Consider the following 16,380-nt stretch of genomic DNA (forward strand, 5'->3'; position numbering starts at 1 on the left):
TAATAATGTAGGTCTCACTATCAACTAACACTACTTTAACTATCATTCTCCTTATCTCTCTTATTTTACCATACCATTCTTCTCCCTCTCTCTTACTGTACCGATTTTGTCTTGATTCTCGTGCTATACACATTGCACCTATTTTTATGGGATGAAGAGAGTATATTTTTCAATAAAAATTAAAACGACTTTATTATGTTTGAAAAAAACAAGAATTTAAAATGACTCTATTAAGTGTATATTTTTCATTTAAATTATAGGAATAATGATCAAGTTTATTAAATTTTAATACTATATATAGAAAGTATATCTTAAATTTATGATTTTTGTGTAAGAATTTTGCTTGATCTTTATCATTTACTATGTCACAATTTTTTTATTAATGTTATCAAGAGTATATATGAACTAAATCAATCCCATTTTGATTGATCGTAGTTTTCATTTTCCACGTTCATTTTTTGCATGAAATGTAGATTTTATCATATTCTTTTAATATAAGATGAATATTCAAAATATCATTTTGAATCCATTACTCTGTTTTTATAAAAAGAGGGGAAAATAAAAATAAAAAAGAGAATTGGATTTCCTAATCTCTCTTAGTCCTAGTTCTAGTCTTTAAGCTATATTAACTTTTCATTTTATCTTCTCTATTTTTCATAGAGCTTAAAGCTCTCAACTTTGCTAAGACCCTTCTAAAGGAGATGAGAAACTTTATGACATTTTCACTTGTAGAGAATGAACTATATAAACCTTCATACCTTACCTCATATTCTATTCATATGCTTAAATGGGGAAAACATTCATATAAATATTCAATTGCAAACTAGGTATTGCTATTAGTACTTCAAACCATGATATATGTGAATAGTGTTTTCCTGAGGCTGGTTCCCATACTTGGCTTTGTAATCTCTCCAGAGCTGCTCCACCGGTTTCCCGAGCAACTCAACCCAATACACTTGGTCGTATTTGAACCTCATCTTCTTGTTCAGCTTCACTGTGAAACCTTCCAACAAACTATCACAATACTCCAAAAACCTCTCTGTCACACCGTACCCTTCATCCCATTTTTGCCCTGCACCGGGTTTCGTATAAGAATCCTGGTTGTAGTAGCCCGACTTGACCTTCACGTAGTCTGCAGTCCCCTCCGTGAGGCCACCGGGGGCTCCAAAATTACCGTGCCACTGGAACACGTGAGCCATCTCATGAAACATCACGGAAGTGAACATCCACTTTGAGATCGACCTAGGCTGGTATATGTTGTACATTGCCGAGGCACTAATGTTTATGTTGTCACCGTTTTTGTATGCGTAACCGGGGAATTCGGAGATGTATACGTTCAAAACAGGGACGTCCCTTCTGTCTTCAGGGCTACTTTCTTCAAAGACTTTGTAGATGAATTCGTTGATCGTTGGCATGATTGATAAGGTGAAATTAACGCCGATTTCTGTGTCGAACAACTGGCCTCCCGGGGTGTTGGGGACCGTGTTCGTCACGATGTATTGGGTTGCATGAATGTGTTGTACTAGGCATGATAGAAGAAGAGAAACAGGGATGAGGAAAATGCAGACGCTTCTATTCATGGTTGATGATTGATTTATCAATGCAAATTATGTTTTAGTGTGTGTTGTGTTAGTAACTTGTATGGTTTGGATATATATACAGAAACTATTAAACTAATTAAATGTGCTCATAAATTGTGTTAATGTGATTTTTTGGATGCTAGTACAAAAGAATATTTTCTTTTATTACCCAATATTGATGAATTAAATACTCATACTATTCTTGACTTCTTGTAATAATGTGAGAGTGTATTGTAAATTTGTAATGTCAATAGTAGCAAAAACATGATAATATGAACTTCCGCATGTAGTTTACCATAGGGCTTATTGTAAACAATTTAAAGTCGTTAGGATAGGAAATAAAATATTCTAATATCAACACAAAATATCAAATTAATACTACTGTTATTTCATCATTTACTCTGTGTATATATGAAGTCCTTCATTCAATATTAACACAAAATATCAAAATATGAATTATTTAAATTAAAAATGAAAAAATTACCGGTTCAATTCTATTTAATTTTTAATGAATAAGTCCAAATTATTACTCTACATTTGTCCAAAACAATCCATAATTCAATCCCTACATTATCTCAAGAGCAATGAAAGAAACTAGCCACTCTTGCTAAAATAGATTTCGCCAAAGAAAACTAAAATCGTAGATTTCATGGTGTTTCGCCAATGTTGATAGTATTTCATCCTCGGATTGAAGAAGATTTGATGTGAATCAGTTTCTCCCTCTTCCATCCTATTTCTTATATGAATTTTTTTTTTCCGTTTTCCATGTGAAGATCTAATGCCAAAAAACATCAAGCTGCTAATTAAATGAGTCGAAATAGTTTTAAATTAGTTTTAATACGTAATGTTGGAAATTTTTGATTAAATGTTCACCCGTATTTTGCTTCAAGCTTTACTTGCGTCCAGGAACAATTTTGAGCTTATGGTAGTCCTAATCCATACGACATTATTCATACAACACGTTTGGTGAAATAATTTTATTTATAAAATCGAAAGACAATATACAATAAGGAATTAAGAGATACAGGCAAGTACTTCAAAGAAGTTTACCAAACAACAATTAAAATATTAATTGAATTATAAATTCTTATTTACTTTTGTGAAATTTATGAGGGTGTATTATTAGTAATAGTATAGAATTGATCTAAAAGTTTAAGTTGGCTGTTTTATTTATATACGACTATATGAGATTCAAAATTAATATATAATAATAATGGCTTAGGGGTGCGTTATATTGCTAACTATTTAAGTTGCTAACTCTGCTAACTCATCAATACAGTGTATTAAAAATGTTAGTATGGTGACATTATCAACATATTAGATTGAAGTTCAACAAAATTATGTGTTGACATTTTAATGTCACCGTGTTGACATTTTTAATACACTGCATTGATGAGTTAGCAAGTTAGTAACTTAAAAAAGTTAGCAATTGATCACACCCTTAATGATTATATAAGAGATTTGTTATTTACTCTACAAAAACTTTTATCGTCCAATTAGAGAACTGAGAGATTTCAAATTAAAACTGATTTTGAATTTCTGCTCGAGAAGATCAATATAGATTCAATTTTTTACATAAACTTTTTGTAAATTATTCAAGAAAATAATTAATTTATTGTGTGTTTGGCGTATCTAACGTAATATTATCATTGTGGAATCGATTTGAGTAAATCAGTTAGACTTGAATATTCGCTAAATCTATAAAACCATTAACCAAGTGCTAAAACTTGTAAATACCACTAATTAGTTCTAGTAATTACTCTCCATTTCTGGAAATGTTAAAAATGAAGAACTTGTAAAAGCTCTTCGAAGACATTACGACCTTTAATTTGTAGCTATATATATATAAATTCTTTTCAAGAAGGTATATTGAAAAAATATCAATATGCATGGAAACATATAATTTCAGTAAACACAGCTTATTTAACTAAACATTTTGCTAGTGTAGGTAGAGTGCAAGGAACACGTTTGATTTATATCCCATCAAAGTAAATACTTATTTTAATTAGGTGAAGAGGCACTTCCTTTTTCTGTTTCGATATTCCTTCCCACTGTGTTGGATTTCTTTCAAATGCTTTGAACTTTTCTCTAATTCCAAATGTGAGATTCATTAGCTTATATGGCATTCTTTCCTCTTACACCTACACTATGAATTTATACTAGTAGTACGTAGTATATAATTCACTCAAATTGTGTTTAATATTGATATTGTGCAACATTCAACATAATTCACATGCTCCTTGTGACAAAAAGAGTCCAATTGTGATATTTTCGAAAAAACTGTAATAAAAAATAGTACTATTATTTTACGAATTTTGTATTTTTTTTTATATATGCATGTCTCTTAGTATATTTCAAAATATAACATTGACATTTTAGGAATATGTGTGCTCACGAAATGAAAATGGAAATCATCATTACAAATAAAGACTTTCACTTTGTAATGGGTCCTAACTTAAACGTGTTGGGCTGCTGCATTGAAATTTCACCAAATCACCTACTAGTCATCCCATGCATGCATATTCATTCATCAATATATGTATAACATTAATTATATTTATCTGAAAATGACATAGATACATATATACCAATTATTTTGGCATCGTTTTTCCACATTGATGGAGTCATTTTCCAAATCCCAAATCTTTTCCTTAACCACCTGAAAATACTTTTTGGATTTCCCATTCTTGAATTTTTGCTGCTTCCTCAACTACAACCCTTTTTTGAGATAGCTGCGTTTCCTCTTTCAATTGCCAAATGTCACATTTGCTTCCTAATTACAACTTGTTATAATTTATTAGTGGTCTATATCTAACTTCATGCCACAAAAAGTTTGTCAACTATGTCCGTGCACTAAGTCTTGTAGATCTCCCAACTCAAATCTCGATGATACTGACATACCTTGTGCTGCGAGATCGATACTTTTGATAATAGAGATAGGTTTGTCGGATATTATCATATTGTTGTGTGTTTTTGTTGGTTGCTCGTTGGTTTTTGTCTTTTGCTAGCTTCTTTGTTGTTCTTTTCAGTATACTGCATTTATTTTGTGATAACTAAATTTTCACTATTATTGGTGAACTATGTTCGTCAGTTTAACTTTGAGCAAGAAAAAAATTATACATCATGATACTCGGGTGCAACACTCTATTCATGATATGCATAGAAGATACGAAATGCAAATGATTTAAATTTTGAAGATCTCAATATATTTATGTCATATGCATGTCATTTTCAGAGAAATTGGATATGAAAAAAGTTTATGCATGTAACTAGGTATTGGTTAATAAAAATTTACAATATTTAATTTTATCAAATGTGATAGGTCTACTTTTGCTTGACTTGTTAGATAGCCATCAACAACACAGATTGCACTTATTTTATAAGATAAGCAAAAATTTAAACTAACGTAGTCAAAACCATCTCCATCGTTAAGCCCACTTTCTGAAATCTATAAATTGTTGCACCAAATATCTTGGGATTCATATTCTTAAGGAAATCCCATTTTCAGCAGCTTGATACACAAAGCTAATGGCTAAACTATCTGCATATTTCGTAGTAGTATTTTTTCTCTTCTCTCTGGTAATAAGGCCCGGGATTCAAGCCCGATTACTATCAAAGGAATCAGGACTGCAAGGGAACGAGTCAAGAAGGATAATATCATCCGAAGAGGTGGAGGTAGCAAAGTCCGGGCCAAGCCCAGGAGCTGGACATGAAATCGGTCAAAAGAAGAATGCTGTCGTGGATGTGTACTCGCGCCCGAGCCCAGGAGTTGGACATGCGTTTGATCGGAAAGATTATGGTAAGCGAAATCCTGTCATGGGTATGAGATCGGGCCCACTTCCTGGAGATGGAAATGGAGTTCAAAATAGGGAGGGGAGTCTTGTCGCAGCTATTCATTCGGGCCCGAGCCCGGGAGAAGGTAACGGTCATGTTCCGGCCAAGCCCGTGGAAGAAAATAAGTTTTGAGATACGGATTAGCATTTCTATGTGCATAATTTACTATTGATAATTATCATTATACACATCTTATACACCGAAGTTAGGATATGAATTTGTATCTTATATTAGCAACCAATTACTATATACTATCTAGTATTGAGTTGCATGTTATTGTAGATCGGTTCAAGTTTATAATAATATTGTTATTACTTAATTCAACGTCCATTTTATTGGATTACGGTTCTCTACTTTGAAGAATATGTGAGTTCGTATACATATATAAAAATTGTTAAATTGTTACTTATAGAGAGAGCACTTCATCCATACCATTATAATTAGTGGCTAATTTGATTGACTTGGGTACTAGATTAATAAATTAGTAATATAAATCTATGTGTTAGAGTATGAAGTATATTGCATTCTATGAGGTGTTTTGTTGTATAAAGACGATCTATTCGATATCATTATAGAGAGTGAACGGTTTATTATATAACTAAAATAAATGGTTTATTATAACTAAAATAAATGTTTGAAATGCTAGAAGGGATACACAAGACTAAGGCATATATCTGAACCGTTACTCTTAGAAGTGCAGTAATCTCTCTATTATGAACATTCACTATTGAAGGCCATTGATAGTAAGCTCAGAATACGAGTCGGTCAAGAAGCAAAAAGTATTACAAAAATGCTACGCCTAACCCGCGATCCTAGTTAGGAAGAGACCACTTAAAGCGCTCCGATGCATTCTTACTTTACTCAGAAGCGGAGCGCCTAACATACTAGTTGAAGTGTGCCGAGACAATTCTCTCCACCGATCTATCCCATGTGAAAAAAACCAGTATCAAGCTACTGGGTTAACAGGATCGTCTCGGGTAGTGCCATGCTACGTGAGGAGTTGTTAGCTGATGTATTGCCTTTGACTAAAATACATGTTCATGAAATATCTCGATGGGTTGAAGCCACTTAGACATACTGCAACAAAGAGTAAATTACTCAAAACTTGAGCAAACAAGGTGAAGGCAAGTTATTATTTATACCAAGATGCTTACATATGGGGGAAAGAACTAGAACAACACCAATTGGATACAGGAACACAGTGGTCCTCACCAGGAAGGGTAATACTGCACCAATGAAGCAAGATAAGAAAATGCAAAAATATGACTCACAAAAATATTTTCCAGTATGAAAATCCATTGCATTCTATTTTAATGGGACTTCAGATTATTGAGTGTTAAATGGACTTTTAAATAAATTGTCACCACTGCAAGGCTAGGTTATCATCTCACAGCAAAAGGTGGCAAATTAGCCTCTAACATTTCTGGACTTTACATGTAAATTGTTCACTGCAACTTTACAAATGAAAAATGATAGTAAATGCTTTAGGTAAGACGACTCACCATCATAGCCTAAGAAATTTAGGTAATGGTAATAGGATACAGCTACCATGAAGAGCACATTTGAAAGTAGTAAGGGAATAAAACCATGAGCCACTAGCAGAGGTGATAAGAAATAATGAAGAACTGCAAAAAACAGACATAAATGTCATAGCTATCTAGAATATTGTTTGAGAGGATTATTCGCACATTTTCAATTTACACTTACCATAAAGCAGTACAAACATAGGGAAGAAAGAGTTGCAGTGTACATCAAAGGCGTACAACCTTCAGAAGGACAATGAAAAGTTAGACCTTAGTTCAAATAGACACACATAAATACATATAAAATCAATAGTACCTTAAATAATAGTAACAGAAACAAAAGTAATTGTAGTCACATAAGCAAGTAGTCACCCAATAGAGAGGGATAAATATTACTTAGCAAACAAAACAGACTCTGATAGATAGCTCAAAATACTTGCCATTCCACCCGTTGCTCCACCACGTAACTGTGCGGAGCTTCTTCTCGGAGATAATTGTTAGTGAAAAACCTGGAGAAAATGGACAAACAATTGTCAGTTAGACAGACTATCATGACATCCACAAATAGACATATATAATGCAGTTGTCTCAACAAACTTCCATGATGCAATAAAGCCAGAATTGCAACAATTCTAATGCATATGTGTGGATGTCAATGTGAAAAGTTCTGAAGATGCTACTTCTTTTTCCATACTTCCTGTTAAAATCTCTTAAATTCTGTCCAACATCAATTTGATGAAGATCCCATCTAATGTATATAAGTTTGGATAACCCTCCCCCTTATGAGGCCTTTTAAGGAGGTGAGTGGCCCATTTCTAATATGGTATCAGAGCTGACCCAAGTCGACGATGGATCTATTTATTTCTTATCTACCTCATGAGTGGAAGACCGATGTTCATTCCGGCCCACATCAATGATTGTTCTCTTTATCTCTTGTCTTGCCTACCCACGTGATGGAAGCCCGATGAGTCTTTCGTGGTGAAGATCTCATCTAATCTATATGAGTGTGGATAACCGTGCCCCTTGCCATTTAAGGTGGTGAGTGGCCCATTTCTAATACTTCCCTCATTGTTCATCTTACGAAAAACTTTTGCAGTAATACGAGATGCTTCATGGAATATAAACCTAACTCTTCCCAACAGATTTAGTATGAGGGAGTATTTCTTCATTAAACCTTAGAACTTAGGCCTCAGCAGACTACTACGGATTCTACAACCAGGAAGAGACCTTTCACGGTCATTGAATCTAAAATAACTTGGAACTGCTTGAATATACTAAAATCTTAGTCAGGGAAATGCAGTATCTCCATTTAGGATTCAGGGGATGAGAGATTTTAAAAAGTGACTGATTGAAATAAAAGAACAAAATTGAGGAAGCTATTCCCAAATGCATGTAATTAACAATTCATGTTCTTAAATTTCCTTACCAACAAAATGTAGCCAAAATTGCACCAATTAGAAAGAAATGGACGAACAAAGATGATATAACTACAAAAACAGCATGCCCTGCACTATGGTCGTACCTGGTCCACATGAAAAAACAACGATAGTATAAGGGTGATCAGCAAATATGATACAGTGATTCAAATTAGTGTATTTTGAAAGAAGACAAAACAAAGGAAAAACAGAAGTTTGGTCTGAAAAAAGAGTTTTTTTGAATGAACTGACACAATGGCAATAGGATTGATATTCAAACAACATATTATTAGTTACAGTTTACAAAAGAAATGCTAGGCAGGGCTTGTTTACCACACTGATTAATAATAATGATATCAGGCATGATAGACAAAGCGTTAAAGATACTTACGCAGCACAATATGCAATAAGGGAAACTGAAAAAAGAAGACTGCATATGACAACAAATGCAGGATCATCACGAGCCCATTGGTTCTTTGTTTCTGCAAAAGAAAAGAATGTCTTATATATTATGGGGAGTTAGGGCATTAGTAATTAGCAGCTAAACACTTCTTTAAAACCAGTAGGATTTAGAAATTTTAAATGTGCGGCATAGGAAAAATTTAAATGGATTAAATATAAGTTAACCAGGTCTATATGGAACTATCAGTGTGAACATATAGATTTTCCAACTTATGTAAAAAAAAAATTGGTTTGTAGACCTTCAGAGAGATCAGAGAATATACTATTAGTGACTTAGTGTTCCACAAAGCAACACCATTAAGTAAATGAGATAGTATTATCTTCCTGAAGATAGATTCTTAGAGTTTAGCTGGACAATGTTGAAGCTAAAGCTGCAAATATGTAAGAATACCTAAAGAGTGAAGATATCTTATTACAGTAACTAAACTGAGCTGAACATACGGGGTGATTAATGTTTGGCAATAGCATTAGCAGATATGGCTCCATTACAAATAAGACTTAGCTGAAAAATAATTTTATTAGTTAAAAATATATGGGACGAGTAATGAAAGTATCACAGCATCATATAAGATGGTTGTCATTGGAAAAACAATCTTCAGCAAAACAAAAGTACGCAAGAGATCAAAGAGGAAACTCACGCTTGTGATACTTGGTGTGTTGATATCTGCACCCATCGTTCCACATGTGAAATACCAAAATAATGTCACAAGATTCAAGTAAGTAAAAAAAATCATGAAGCCATTTGATTTTACATTACTATCTTTAAAAGTGATAGTGCAAGCACTATAACATGTTATCTAATTCACAAGAATTATTGATGATTATCATATGTAGAATCCACATAAAAAAAGTATAACCTCATTTGGCTTATTGTAGAATCATAGTAGTAGTTTACAGATTGACTAATTTTTAAAAACTCCGTATATCTTCCCAAATTATAATTGTAGAAACCCAAACCAAAACCAAATATACGATAGTAGTACAAGAACCCACAAATTAGCAGAACTGAAAATGTATCTATCTGTCTGAAAAACTTTCAACACAGTGAAGGATATGATGAAAACATTAAGATGGTTCAGACTTCAGATTTACAGAAAAACCAAGAATAATATGCAGAGGTTGGATACGCACACGACTTTTGGTGATGTGCATAGGTTAAGCATTTGCCAGAAAGTGTATTCAATATCCATCTGTTGCCACTGCAATTGACCACACAATAATTGGTGTTACCGAGAGAAAATGCTAAATCCAAAAACATGTCCATGCAGGAAACATATCTCACTAGTCAAACATATGCTAATGATAATTGCAACAATTGAAAATTTCTATTAGTACATAAAAATCTTAATCTTAGAACTTCTATTTCGAATTAATTTAGAAAAAAATGCTCCATTAAAGCTATATTATAACCAATTACTATATCCTAACGTTCTCTACTAGAGAACATTCATTTGGTCGATGCACCAGCTACCACCAGCTCTAATCCTGAAAATTCATGCTCCTATTAAAAATAACTCCCATCACCCTATCAACAACAGCAAACCGAATGAGAACAACATGAGAATTGCGTTCCTCCTTGATTAATCAGCCTATTTCTCCACAGCCCAAAACAAAAGACTATCACCGACTAATCAAGCCACAAAGTCGGCACAAAATTGCAATGAGGCAACACTTAGGAAACCATCCATCAAAATTGAGGAAGAAAAATCGTGATCAGATCTGAAATTTCCGGCACGAATTCGGAGAAAAACGCATATGCGTGAGAATTTTGGAGGAAGGACGCAAAACCTTGACTATTCTGCGGAGGTAGGGGAAGAAGGAATTCGGCCGGGGTTGCGGGCCCGATCGGCCCTTTGTTGAGGCGGTAGGCAACATGTTCTTCTTCTTCTTCACTTCTCTGCGAATGATTGATAGGGAGTACTAGTATATTTTACTTTTACTTCTGTGATCGGTGGATTGGATTTGAAGATTTCAAGTAGTAATTATGGTGTTCCCTCCTCTCCTCTCCTCTCACCTGCCAGCTTTTCGCTCAACTGTAAATGCTAAACTGGGCTCCGATTTCGGTTGCGGGTCGAATCGTATGGCCCAATATATTAGTTACATTTTGAGGCCCATTTCTCTTGTTGTAGTGGTCAAAAATAAAATCCTCTTGTTTCTAAAAATATAATTGGATATAATTATACTCATTTTGTCCGATCACGAAAAAACGAAACATTTTATATTTAATAAATAATTAAATATCAATTCCTTAAATCTCGTACCCAAAAAAAATTCATCATTTGTGGTGGGACGATAGTATCACACCCGTCCAATGTATGGACTAAAATAGTTTGAAACATTAATTTGAGGTTATAAATTAATTAAATAAAATTAAAGACAATATTATTATATAAAAATTACAAATAAAAAATTAATTTAGAAATATGATAAATGTGAAACAATTAATTACAAAATATAATGTTTCAATATTAAATTATAAGTATGAAATAAAAATCTATTATAGTAACGAATTAAACAAAAGAGTATTTACTCATAAGTTTGATGCTTTATACTATGATTTAATTATTAACATCATTTTCTATAATCTCATGAATTTATGTACCAATGATACCTTAAATAAGTAAGTACCTCAAATATACATATATATGGTTCAGATATTATTTTTGTAGTTTATTCTAAATTATTTCAATAAATAAATATCCCAAATGATTAGTCAACAACTAATATAAATCAAATCCATTTAAAATGCATAATAGTAGTATTGATTATTTATGACATCTAATATGCAATTGAATGAAAAGGAAGTTGGAAAAAAACCGACTGCACAGTAAAATCTAGAAATCGGCAGTCACTACTCTTCAAATTCTCCCTCCCTCGATTTCCTGAATCTCTCAACTTCCTTTTTCCATTTCGGATCCGGATCCATTCCAAAAATCCCATGGACAAATCTCATCGATCTTCTGTTCATCGCGTGTTAGGCGGTGGTGCAGGTACTATCATACTCGCTTCTGTTTCCGATTGTAATCGATCATTCCAATGTTATGTGCACTGTTTTGGTTTCGCTGTGATTTAATCTACCTATCTCATTCAATTGATTTTCATAATTGTGATGCAGTTGCTGATGTGATACTATGGAGAAAATGGACTCGCAGCACCGCTTTTCTCGTGGTTTCAACTGCGCTCTGGTTCCTTTTCGAGAGGGCCGGATACAATTTACTGTCATTTATGTCGAATGTTTTATTGTTGCTCATCGTGATACTATTCTGCTGGGCTAAATCTGCGTCGATTCTCAATAGGTAGATGAGTGGATGCATCTGTATTTATGTGCTTAATTAAAATGTTTTGTTTTGATTGACATTGGGGTAGATGAGTAGTGCTCTTATCTGCTAGTCGATTGAACTAGACGAATAATTTTATCCGCTATAGGTAAGCTTGGTCATGCCTTTTCAATAGTGAAAACAATACCCAAGTGCATTAATGGTAGAGCATTAGGCTCTTTGGCAATGATATTTTGTTGGTTGATCTGGAAATTGGTGTATGGATCTTTTCCGGTATGGTGTTCCTCAATTTTATTAAGGGGTTTGGGGTTCCTTTTACATGATATAGTTTAATTCATTGTAAAATTCTAGAAATTGAATAGAGAATTCTGTCTATGACTTTAGACCACTGCCTCCACTGCCAAGTCTTGAAATTTCGGAAGAGACTACTGTCAAGGCTGCTGATGAGATGCGAGTCTGGGTAAATTACGTGTTGTCAATTGCACATGACATTGCGATTGGGGGAAACCGGAGAGTTTTTTTGAAGGTGTTTTGCTTAGTTATGCTCCTGATTGACGCTTTCTTTGTGCACTCTCATTGTCACAATCACTGACTGTGGAGACTCTGTGGTCTTATTTGCCATGTTTATTAGGTTGCTGCACTATTGTGGGTGATTTCCTACATTGGCAGTTTCTTCAACTTTCTGACACTGATATACATTTGTAAGTGTGAAGTGTGCTGTATATAGTATTTGCAAGTTTTTGTTATGCCAATTTCAATTGCTTACTTGTTGGAACTATATTTCAACAGGCGTTCTTCTTAGTTTAACACTTCCGGTGCTGTATGACAAGTACCAAAATCCAATTGATGATAAGATGAGTGTTGCCTATGACATTGCTCGGGTACAGTATGAGAAGATTGATAGTCTAATACTTCAAAAGATCCCTTTTCATTCGAAGAAGGAGAAGAAGACCGAGTAAACTCATTGTAATTTCTCATCTCCCTATATATAAATGCACATCTGTCTCCTCATACATGTATTGTTATGAGTGTACTATGGCTAGCTGCACATTCCACTTACCTCAAAGTACTTCGCAAATCATATTGTTTTCATTTTTTCCCTTTAATTTCTGATAAAGTGATTGCCATCTGCTGTCTGGAAACATGTCTTAACAAATTAAGTAGGTACATGCCACATTTAAAGTATTTGAAAGTTTGAAAATATGCTTATTTAACTTTGCAGAACAACTGCTGGACTAGACTAGTAAAACAGCTTTGTTGCTCAATACATCTGCTGAAGGAAAATTATGATGTTGGAGTACTATGTTTTGGCCAAAACTTGACACATTAAATAAGTATTCTACCTTATTAATCTGCTGACATAACTTAAAGGTCTGTTGGATACATTTAAAAGATATCTATTGGTTGATATATGCTTCGGTTCCTTCGTATAAGTTCACATTTTTTCTCTTGCACATGTTTGTAAATAGTTCACAGTGAATGTCTAATGAGGTGACATAAATTCTATCTGCATGGATGAGATGAATATGCTTGTTACTACCTAACTTCTGGCATTTACTCAATTTTTATAATCATGGTAATAATCGGTTTGTCATTTATGGACAATGTGAGAACATTCAGACATTGTTTTTGTAGTTCTTCTTCAGGAGGGATTTCTCATCTAAAATCTGGAAGGTCATGGCTTGTTGTGCTTTAGTCGTGGAGTAGTTAATTTATGAAGTGTCAATGCTACTTGCAGGTGCCTTTTACTTGGTTGCGTAATGCTTAGCATTCTAACTGTGACGGTTGAATCAAGTTTTGAGAACATCAGTGAATGAAGGGTGTCAGCCAGTATAGTCTTTAACCGCGTGCTCTTTTATTTCTTGTTTTCGTTTCAGTTATTTGTTTCATAGTGATGTCAACCGTTAATGCAGACTCCATAGTTCTCTCCTCACTTGTCTATAGCTGAAGTTTTGAACAAGTTATCATTGGTAGTATGTTGATGTGGTGGTGAAGCATTCGTTTGTAAGTAACATTACAATATGCCATTTATGCAACTCTTGTGTATACTATTTCCGTTTGTGCTAATTCGAATTCTATGGATCTTGTAATGATCAGTTCCCGCCTGTGTACATCTATATTGTATTGCTTGCATTAGAATAAACCAGTACCGTCAGGACGCGGGGTGTACTGAGACGGTTAGGTAAAAACATCGGGCTGACAGGGACAGGGTGCATGCTTACAAATTGGAGCACATTTCAAAATTTAGTCAATTATGGACAATAATTCAGAATACATTAATAATGCAAATTTTTATATGTCTCGCAATTTTAATAATGCAAGTTTTGATTTGTCTCGCAACTTTAAAAAAAATGGAAAGATCTGAAATTTCAGATTGTTCGTAATTATCACGAGAAGAAAAAATTGGAGAGCTACCATTTAATACTCCATATTGATAGTATTTTACAACCAAGCAATGTTGTCTTCTATGCATAGACAACATAATTTAATAGTAACATCATGTACAACATGATTTTTTCAATGTCAATGAAAAAAAGTTATTCGTGATAGGAGAATTGTATTTTAATGGAGTAAGTTGACTTAATTTTAGGATGAATAAATTGAGTAGTATTCCTTCTTTTGGTTACTAGGATTCTCATTTTTTTTGAATAAGTTTTAAAAAGTAGTAGGAAAAAGTTAATGAAATATAAATCTGAATAAAATTAGTTGATGGAATATGATACGAGTGGAATGAATATTACTACTACTAATATTTTTGCAAAGCTGAAGGGACAAGTGTGGGATATTTCCCACCTCTCAAATTTCCGGAATTTCTCGAGGCCATCGTTGGCTGAGTAACTGAAGGATCCAATGGCGGGCGCCGTGCTATCTTCTTCTTCTCTCTGTTGCTACGCCTCCATTCGCGGTAGTACAATTTTGCTTTTTCTCATGTACAATTTGTGAAGCGTCAAGTACCACTATTCTAACTCCTCTGAACGATTACGGTCCAGATATTCGCATACCTCATCCATCTAAATTAGCTTCTTCTTCTCGTCAATTCAGCACCGCATTCGCCACCGGTTCTCCTCTCTGTGAGAAATCTCGATGCTCTGCGCTTCTGATTTGATGCATATTTTGTGCTTGTACAAGATAACTTGCTTGATTTTGATTTTGAATCGTCTAAATTGGCATTGGTTATAGCTAAGATTCGTGGTTTTGAAAGTGAGAATGTGATAATTTGTGCTGTTCTTCAGCGATTCGAACACCAATCTACAGGAGAAAGGCTGCTGGTCTGAATTCAACATCAGTGTCTGTAAGATGTGAGCAGAGTACAAAGGAAGAAGGCAATGGTTTAGATGTATGGCTGGGACGGCTCGCTATGGTTGGCTTTGCCGCCGCTATTAGTGTTGAGGTTGCCACCGGCAAAGGGCTCCTTGAGGTACGCCATCTCGGATTTAGCATGTGTGTGCAATAGAAAGGGGTGGCTCTTTGTAATTGTTGTCAAATAATGAAACTCAGCTAAAAGTAAAGAATAGCCTGTTTAGATGGTCTCCATGGACCAAGGATGTATAGAAAATGGGGTGCCTCTTATTTCTAATCCAAGTTTTCTATAGTCTATGATAATTTAAAGCAAGTGATTTGGTAGGCGCTTCCTTGTAAGTTGGCTGGGAATTATTCTAGTTTTTTCTATAGGTTTTAAATGGAGTACCATCGTTTGTAAAGATATCAAGATTTGGAAGCACACTAGTTGTTCGATGATATAAACTTCGTTTCCTTTCCTTTCTTTTCCTTTTAGATGATTCTTGTATTATGTATTTCTTCTTATTTGGCAGAATTTTGGCCTCACAGATCCTCTGCCAACCGTGGCGTTAGCAGTGACAGCGTTGGTGGGAGTTCTTACTGCAGTCTTCATCTTCCAGTCTGCATCAAAGAATTGACCAATCTACTTTCTTTCTACATGGTGTGTCTACAATACAATTCATTTGTTTACCTTGAAGATGCTGTCTGCTATATACAACGCAACTCTACTATGTATGTACTTTTGCAGGATGTATGGATGTATCTACTTTAAGCATAGAAATCATATTTGTTTCAAAGTGTAAAGATACTGATGCCCTTCTTTACCACTTATCTTCCTGATTTTCAATCGACACACAACAGCCATGGTCATTCGTTTAGCGATTAATGCCTAAATACACAAGCTCAGAAATTGCTTTTACATTTCTCTTGATTAATAATTCAAATGTCATGGCAAGTGATGAAGATTTTTAAGACACTGAAAATCCAGTATTTTCTCATGATTGGCAAT

The 16,380-nt window shown here is 34.2% G+C and overlaps 4 protein-coding genes across 6 annotated transcripts; 2 read left to right on the forward strand and 2 right to left on the reverse strand.

The window, feature by feature from the left end:
* Positions 1 to 836: 836 nt before the first annotated feature.
* Positions 837 to 1,580, reverse strand: LOC125209232 (uncharacterized). The gene has a single exon (XM_048108835.1). It carries the CDS (start codon positions 1,578 to 1,580, stop codon positions 837 to 839), a length of 744 nt encoding a protein of 247 aa, XP_047964792.1.
* A 4,496-nt stretch (positions 1,581 to 6,076) lies between these two features.
* Positions 6,077 to 10,839, reverse strand: LOC125210586 (uncharacterized). Its single transcript, XM_048110122.2, has 10 exons — positions 10,603 to 10,839; positions 9,946 to 10,013; positions 9,453 to 9,478; positions 8,744 to 8,834; positions 8,364 to 8,459; positions 7,378 to 7,446; positions 7,122 to 7,180; positions 6,917 to 7,039; positions 6,569 to 6,640; positions 6,077 to 6,491 (listed from the first exon to the last, which is right to left on the reverse strand). The coding sequence occupies exons 1-10, from the start codon at positions 10,687 to 10,689 to the stop codon at positions 6,418 to 6,420; spliced, it is 765 nt and encodes a 254-aa protein (XP_047966079.1). The 5' UTR covers positions 10,690 to 10,839; the 3' UTR covers positions 6,077 to 6,417.
* A 771-nt stretch (positions 10,840 to 11,610) lies between these two features.
* On the forward strand, positions 11,611 to 14,188 carry LOC125211826 (reticulon-like protein B11). Its single transcript, XM_048111765.2, has 6 exons — positions 11,611 to 11,804; positions 11,930 to 12,110; positions 12,477 to 12,618; positions 12,724 to 12,793; positions 12,882 to 13,058; positions 13,831 to 14,188. The coding sequence occupies exons 1-5, from the start codon at positions 11,753 to 11,755 to the stop codon at positions 13,049 to 13,051; spliced, it is 615 nt and encodes a 204-aa protein (XP_047967722.1). The 5' UTR covers positions 11,611 to 11,752; the 3' UTR covers positions 13,052 to 13,058; positions 13,831 to 14,188.
* A 630-nt stretch (positions 14,189 to 14,818) lies between these two features.
* Positions 14,819 to 16,229, forward strand: LOC125212285 (stress enhanced protein 1, chloroplastic-like). Of its 3 annotated transcripts, none has more exons than XM_048112404.2 (4): positions 14,828 to 14,997; positions 15,083 to 15,163; positions 15,326 to 15,510; positions 15,921 to 16,229. In XM_048112404.2, the coding sequence occupies exons 1-4, from the start codon at positions 14,943 to 14,945 to the stop codon at positions 15,942 to 15,944; spliced, it is 345 nt and encodes a 114-aa protein (XP_047968361.1). In that variant the 5' UTR covers positions 14,828 to 14,942; the 3' UTR covers positions 15,945 to 16,229. The 3 variants fall into 3 exon arrangements, with proteins under 3 accessions (XP_047968362.1, XP_047968361.1, XP_047968360.1); XM_048112403.2 differs by having other exon boundaries at positions 14,831 to 14,997; positions 15,905 to 16,229; XM_048112405.2 differs by lacking the exon at positions 15,083 to 15,163 and having other exon boundaries at positions 14,819 to 14,997; positions 15,905 to 16,229.
* The last annotated feature ends 151 nt before the right edge of the window (positions 16,230 to 16,380 follow it).

The sequence above is a fragment of the Salvia hispanica genome, chromosome 3 (assembly GCF_029641045.1).
Source record: "Salvia hispanica isolate PSC_SH4W2 chromosome 3, Shi_PSC_v1, whole genome shotgun sequence".
Classification (NCBI taxonomy): Eukaryota; Viridiplantae; Streptophyta; class Magnoliopsida; order Lamiales; family Lamiaceae; genus Salvia; species Salvia hispanica.